General features: G+C 34.9%; 1 protein-coding gene across 4 annotated transcripts in view; it reads right to left on the minus strand.

Annotated features, from left to right (window-relative positions):
* Positions 1–7126, minus strand: part of bod1l1 (biorientation of chromosomes in cell division 1-like 1) — a 30598-nt gene extending 23472 nt beyond the window's left edge. For all 4 annotated transcript variants that reach the window (XM_065958741.1, XM_065958740.1, XM_065958738.1 and 1 more), the window contains exons 1-4: positions 6875–7126; positions 905–1029; positions 632–822; positions 54–497 (exon numbers count right to left, since the gene is read on the minus strand). In XM_065958741.1, coding sequence (XP_065814813.1) covers positions 54–497; positions 632–822; positions 905–1029; positions 6875–6991 — 877 coding nt within the window. In that variant the 5' untranslated portion in view covers positions 6992–7126. The remainder of the gene's footprint in view (positions 1–53; positions 498–631; positions 823–904; positions 1030–6874) is intronic.
* Positions 7127–7347: the final 221 nt, after the last annotated feature.

Genomic DNA, 7347 nt, shown 5'->3' on the forward strand with positions numbered 1-7347 from the left:
AAAAACTGTTTAGCACTTAATGTGTGCGTGATGCAGGTCACACTGACACTCACCTTCTTTTATCCTTTCTCTGGCTTTCTGCTTGGCCTGACTCGTAGATTTAAGCGGATCTTCATCCTGCTTGTCCTCGGCTGGTTTGCCACTCGCTCTGCTTGCAGTTTTATCTTTCTCCTCGTCTGTCAGCTCCTTCACTCCCGACTCCTCTTCTTCTACTTTCACCTCCACTATTAACCCTTCTTTATCCAGATCCACATGTTCCTGAGCGTCCTCTGTCTTCACCTCAAACACTTGGACCTCAGACTCCCCTGACTGTTCCGGCGTCTTTCTGTCTCCTTCCTCAACCATTTCCATGTCCTGCTCTCCCTCCTCCAGCAGCTGCTCGTCTGGAGCTCTGCGTCCTTTGTCTGAGCTGGCCCTGACGCTGGCCTCCTGGTTCAGGGAGGAGATGGTTTCCAGGATGGACATGGCGTCGCTGGGGGGCGGAGCAGACGACGTGGCTGTAAAGAAAGGCATGATGAATGTTAAAGGAGCGATCAGTAGGCTATTTAAATCATAATATTAATTAATTAATAATTAATAATGTATAATATTTCATCATTTCTCATAAACATGACTAAAGCATTCAGTGAACCTGGCTCCAGAAGGCTGCTGTCTGGTTTGGTCTCTGGCAAAGGCAGCGGGGGAGGCGGCTCCTCAGAGCAGCTGCCAGGTGACAGAAACTCCCGGACCACCCTCTCCACCTGCGGCCTGAAGATATGGTTGATTTTAGGATCCACCACCTGGGCCACGATCCTGTCCACGCCCTGCTCCAGCATCCCAGACCTGCGAGAAACAGCCAGCTTTAATATGAAAAGAATCCTTTCTAAACTTTAAGTTAAAGAACATCTCTTTGTTCAGCACTCACTGGAGCACCAGCTGGCGGATGTTGTTTCTCAGCTGGTTCTTGTTCAAATGAGGGCTCCATGTGTGGTTAGAGAGGTGATTGGAGACAAAGTTATCCACTCTCTGTTTCAGGTTCAGGTAAGCAGGCTGCAAGAGAAAAAAAGAAGACATCAAGTTAAACAGCTTTTACTGAGCATTTGGACAGTTTCATCTGATAACAGGAATGTCTGAGCGGTGCCGCCCTCTTGCCTGCTGGAGGTCCCATGAGATCTTTAGAGTTTCCCCCCTGTGCATACATTACCCACAAAGCAACTGAAAAGACATCAACAGTCATGTTTGTTGTGTATTTCTCATAGCCGCGAATTTAGCCTCGAACTGCTGACCTGCCAGCTCCACAGTTTGAAAGACCTCCTCTTTAACGACTAAGAGGTTTGAAGTTTTAATGTTGATGAAATGAAAAGATAAACTTTATTGATCCCCCATGGGAACATCTGTACATCAGTGAAATAAAGGGAAAAGGCTTAGACAATAATAAAGTCTCATTTTGACTTCAGAAGCGTTCAGTTTCCACTGAGCTGCTCAAACATCCTTTTGTTCAGGATTAAAATCCTCAAAATGATTGAATGTTTGGTAGTTTTGAGCAGGCCGGAAGTTGTTTCAGAGATTTATGCAGAGAAGAATATAAATCTGTTTTATTTTTATATCAGTTTTGGGGAAGTGGACATGAAGCTGGCAGTAAATTAAACTGAAGCCTGAGAGTTAAACTAACTCAAACATTAAACACAGTTATAACAACATTAAGTAAACGTTTATTATCAGGTGATTTCATCTTCTTTAAACATTATCAGGTGATTTCGTCTTCTTTAAACATTATCAGGTGTATTAATCTTTAAACATTATCAGGTGTATTAATCTTCTTTATACATTATCAGGTGTATTAGTATTCATACATTATCAAGTGTATTAGCCTTCACACATTATCAGGTGTATTAGTCTTCACACATTATCAGGTGTATTAGTCTTCATACATTATCAGGTGTATTAGTACATTATCAGGTGTATTAGTCTTCACACATGATCAGGTGTATTAGTCTTCACACATTATCAGGTGTATTAGTCTTCACACATTATCAGGTCTATTAGTCTTCACACATTATCTGGTGTACTAGTCTTCATACATTATCAGGTGTATTAGTACATTATCAGGTGTATTAGTATTCATACATTATCAGGTGTATTAGTCTTCATACATTAGCAGGTGTATTAGTACATTATCAGGTGTATTAGTCTTCATACATTATCAGGTGTATTAGTCTTCACACATTATCAGCTGTATTAGTCTAAACACATTATCAGGTGTGTTAGTCTTCACACATTATCAGGTTTATTAGTCTTCACACATTATCAGGTGTATTAGTATTCATACATTATCAAGTGTATTAGCCTTCACACATTATCAGGTGTATTAGTCTTCACACATTATCAGGTGTATTAGTCTTCATACATTATCAGGTGTATTAGTACATTATCAGGTGTATTAGTCTTCACACATTATCAGGTGTATTAGTCTTCACACATTATCAGGTGTATTAGTCTTCACACATTATCAGGTCTATTAGTCTTCACACATTATCTGGTGTATTAGTCTTCATACATTATCAGGTGTATTAGTACATTATCAGGTGTATTAGTATTCATACATTATCAGGTGTATTAGTCTTCATACATTAGCAGGTGTATTAGTACATTATCAGGTGTATTAGTCTTCATACATTATCAGGTGTATTAGTCTTCACACATTATCAGGTGTATTAGTCTAAACACATTATCAGGTGTGTTAGTCTTCACACATTATCAGGTGTATTAGTCTTCACACATTATCAGGTGTATTAGTCTTCACACATTATCAGGTGTATTAGTCTTCACACATTATCAGGTGTATTAGCCTTCACACATTATCAGGTGTATTATTCATACATTATCACGTGTATTAGTATTCATACATTATCAGGTGTATTAGTACATTATCAGGTGTATTAGTATTCATACATTATCAGGTGTATTAGTCTTCATACATTATCAGGTGTATTAGTCTTCACACATTATCAGGTGTATTAGCCTTCACACATTATCAGGTGTATTATTCATACATTATCACGTGTATTAGTATTCATACATTATCAGGTGTATTAGTACATTATCAGGTGTATTAGTATTCATACATTATCAGGTGTACTAGTCTTCATACATTATCAGGTGTATTAGTCTTCACACATTATCAGGTGTATTAGTCTTCACACATTATCAGGTGTATTAGTCTTCATACATTATCAAGTGTATTATTACATTATCAGGTGTATTAGTCTTCATACATTATCAGGTGTATTAGTCTAAACACATTATCAGGTGTGTTAGTCTTCACACATTATCAGGTGTATTAATCTTCACACATTATCAGGTGTATTAGTCTTCATACATTATCAAGTGTATTAGCCTTCACACATTATCAGGTGTATTAGTCTTCACACATTATCAGGTGTATTAGTCTTCATACATTATCAGGTGTATTAGTACATTATCAGGTGTATTAGTCTTCACACATTATCAGGTGTATTAGTCTTCACACATTATCAGGTGTATTAGTCTTCACACATTATCAGGTCTATTAGTCTTCACACATTATCTGGTGTATTAGTCTTCATACATTATCAGGTCTATTAATCTTCACACATTATCTGGTGTATTAGTCTTCATACATTATCAGGTGTATTAGTACATTATCAGGTGTATTAGTATTCATACATTATCAGGTGTATTAGTCTTCATACATTAGCAGGTGTATTAGTACATTATCAGGTGTATTAAGTCTTCATACATTATCAGGTGTATTAGTCTTCACACATTATCAGGTGTATTAGTCTAAACACATTATCAGGTGTGTTAGTCTTCACACATTATCAGGTGTATTAGTCTTCACACATTATCAGGTGTATTAGTCTTCACACATTATCAGGTGTATTAGTATTCATACATTATCAGGTGTATTAGTATTCATACATTATCAGGTGTATTAGTACATTATCAGGTGTATTAGTATTCATACATTATCAGGTGTATTAGTCTTCATACATTATCAGGTGTATTAGTCTTCACACATTATCAGGTGTATTAGTCTTCACACATTATCAGGTGTATTAGTCTTCATACATTATCAAGTGTATTATTACATTATCAGGTGTATTAGTCTTCATACATTATCAGGTGTATTAGTATTCATACATTATCAGGTGTATTAGTCTTCACACATTATCAGGTGTATTAGTCTTCACACATTATCAGGTGTCTTAGTATATTATCAGGTGTATTAGTATTCATACATTATCAGGTGTATTAGTATTCATACATTATCAGGTGTATTAGTACATTATCAGGTGTATTAGTATTCATACATTATCAGGTGTATTAGTCTTCATACATTATCAGCTGTATTCATACATTATCAGGTGTATTAGTCTTTATACATTATCAGGTGTATTAGTATTCATGCATTATCAGGTATATTAGTATTCATACATTATCAGCTGTATTCATACATTATCAGGTGTATTAGTCTTTATACATTATCAGGTGTATTAGTATTCATGCATTATCGGGTATATTACTATTCATACATTATCAGCTGTATTCATACATTATCAGGTGTATTAGTCTTTATACATTATCAGGTGTATTAGTCTTCATACATTATCAGGTGATTTAGTATTCACACATCATCTGGTGTATTAGTATTCATACATTATCAGGTGTGTTAGTCTTCATACATTATCAGGTGTATTAGTATTCATACATTATCAGGTGTATTAGTCTTCACACATTATCAGGTGTATTAGTCTTCATACATTATCAGGAGTATTAGTCTTCACACATTATCAGGTGTACTAGTATATTATCAGGTGTATTAGTATTCATACATTATCAGGTGTATTAGTACATTATCAGGTGTATTAGTCTTCATACATTATCAGGTGTATTAGTATTCATACATTATCAGGTGTATTAGTCTTCATACATTATCAGGTGTATTAGTCTTCATACATTATCAGGTGTATTAGTCTTCACACATTATCAGGTGTATTAGTATTCATACATTATCAGGTGTATTAGTCTTCATACATTATCAGGTGTATTAGTACATTATCAGGTGTACTAGTCTTCATACATTATCAGGTGTGTTAGTCTTCACACATTATCAGGTGTATTAGTCTTCATACATTATCAGGTGTATTAGTATTCATACATTATCAGGTGTATTAGTCTTCACACATTATCAGGTGTATTAGTACATTATCAGGTCTATTAGTCTTCATACATTATCAGATGTATTAGTATTCATACATTATCAGATGTATTAGTCTTCACACATTATCAGGTGTATTAGTCTTCATACATTATCAGGTGTATTAGTCTTCACACATTATCAGGTGTATTAGTCTTCACACATTATCAGGTGTATTAGTCTTCACACATTATCAGGTGTATTAGTACATTATCAGGTGTATTAGTCTTCATACATTATCAGGTGTATTAGTCTTCACACATTATCAGGTGTATTAGTACATTATCAGGTGTATTAGTATTCATACATTATCAGGTGTATTAGTCTTCACACATTATCAGGTGTATTAGTACATTATCAGGTGTATTAGTCTTCATACATTATCAGGTGTATTAGTCTTCATACATTATCAGATGTATTAGTATTCATACATTATCAGGTGTGTTAGTCTTCACACATTATCAGGTGTATTAGTACATTATCAGGTGTATTAGTCTTCATACATTATCAGGTGTATTAGTCTTCACACATTATCAGGTGTATTAGTACATTATCAGGTGTATTAGTCTTCACACATTATCAGGTGTGTTAGTCTTCATACATTATCAGGTGTATTAGTATTCATACATTATCAGGTGTATTAGTCTTCACACATTATCAGGTGTATTAGTACATTATCAGGTGTATTAGTCTTCATACATTATCAGGTGTATTAGTCTTCACACATTATCAGGTGTATTAGTACATTATCAGGTGTATTAGTCTTCACACATTATCAGGTGTGTTAGTCTTCATACATTATCAGGTGTATTAGTCTTCATACATTATCAGGTGTATTAGTCTTCACACATTATCAGGTGTATTAGTACATTATCAGGTGTACTAGTCTTCATACATTATCAGGTGTATTAGTACATTATCAGGTGTATTAGTATTCATACATTATCAGGTGTATTAGTCTTCACACATTATCAGGTGTATTAGTACATTATCAGGTGTATTAGTCTTCATACATTATCAGGTGTATTAGTACATTATCAGGTGTATTAGTCTTCATACATTATCAGGTGTATTAGTACATTATCAGGTGTATTAGTATTCATACATTATCAGGTGTATTAGTCTTCATACATTATCAGGTGTATTAGTACATTATCAGGTGTATTAGTCTTCATACATTATCAGGTGTATTAGTACATTATCAGATGTATTAGTCTTCATACATTATCAGGTGTATTAGTATTCATACATTATCAGGTGATTTAGTCTTCATACATTATCAGGTGTATTAGTCTTCACACATTATCAGGTGTATTAGTACATTATCAGGTGTATTAGTACATTATCAGGTGTATTAGTACATTATCAGGTGTATTAGTATTCATACATTATCAGGTGTATTAGTCTTCACACATTATCAGGTGTATTAGTATTCATACATTATCAGGTGTATTAGTACATTATCAGGTGTATTAGTATTCATACATTATCAGGTGTATTAGTCTTCACACATTATCAGGTGTATTAGTACATTATCAGGTGTATTAGTATTCATACATTATCAGGTGTATTAGTCTTCACACATTATCAGGTGTATTAGTACATTATCAGGTGTATTAGTATTCATACATTATCAGGTGTATTAGTCTTCTTTACCTTTGTATCGACGTCAGCCAGGCACTCCCTCCGGAACTGGTCGAAGAGTCCCTGAGTTTTTAAATGATTCACGATCATAGAGACCAGCTGAGGGTCTCCGGGAGGTAAACCGGACATGGTCTGGTCTTCAGTTCGTGTCCTCTGTCTCTCTGGTGTTTAAAATCATTCAAACCTGAAACACATCAGCTGATATTCAGCGTTAACACGAAAGAGAGGTTACTGTTGTGTTTCTGCAGTTCGAAGCGGCGTTGACCCGGAAGGACAATTCCTCCAAGACAAGTTAACCGGAAGTAGTAAATACAAGTTTATTTTAAATCATCATTTCTGATTTAATTTTAAAATATGTCGAGCTTACTGTATGGCTTGAGGTTAATTTTTAATTCTTATTAATCTTTATTTTACTATTTAATATTACATACTTTATCTAACTGAAAACGAACGAGAATCTCCGAGAATCCCCGAGAATCTCCGAG

The sequence above is a fragment of the Labrus bergylta genome, chromosome 9 (genome assembly GCF_963930695.1).
Source record: "Labrus bergylta chromosome 9, fLabBer1.1, whole genome shotgun sequence".
Taxonomy (NCBI): Eukaryota; Metazoa; Chordata; class Actinopteri; order Labriformes; family Labridae; genus Labrus; species Labrus bergylta.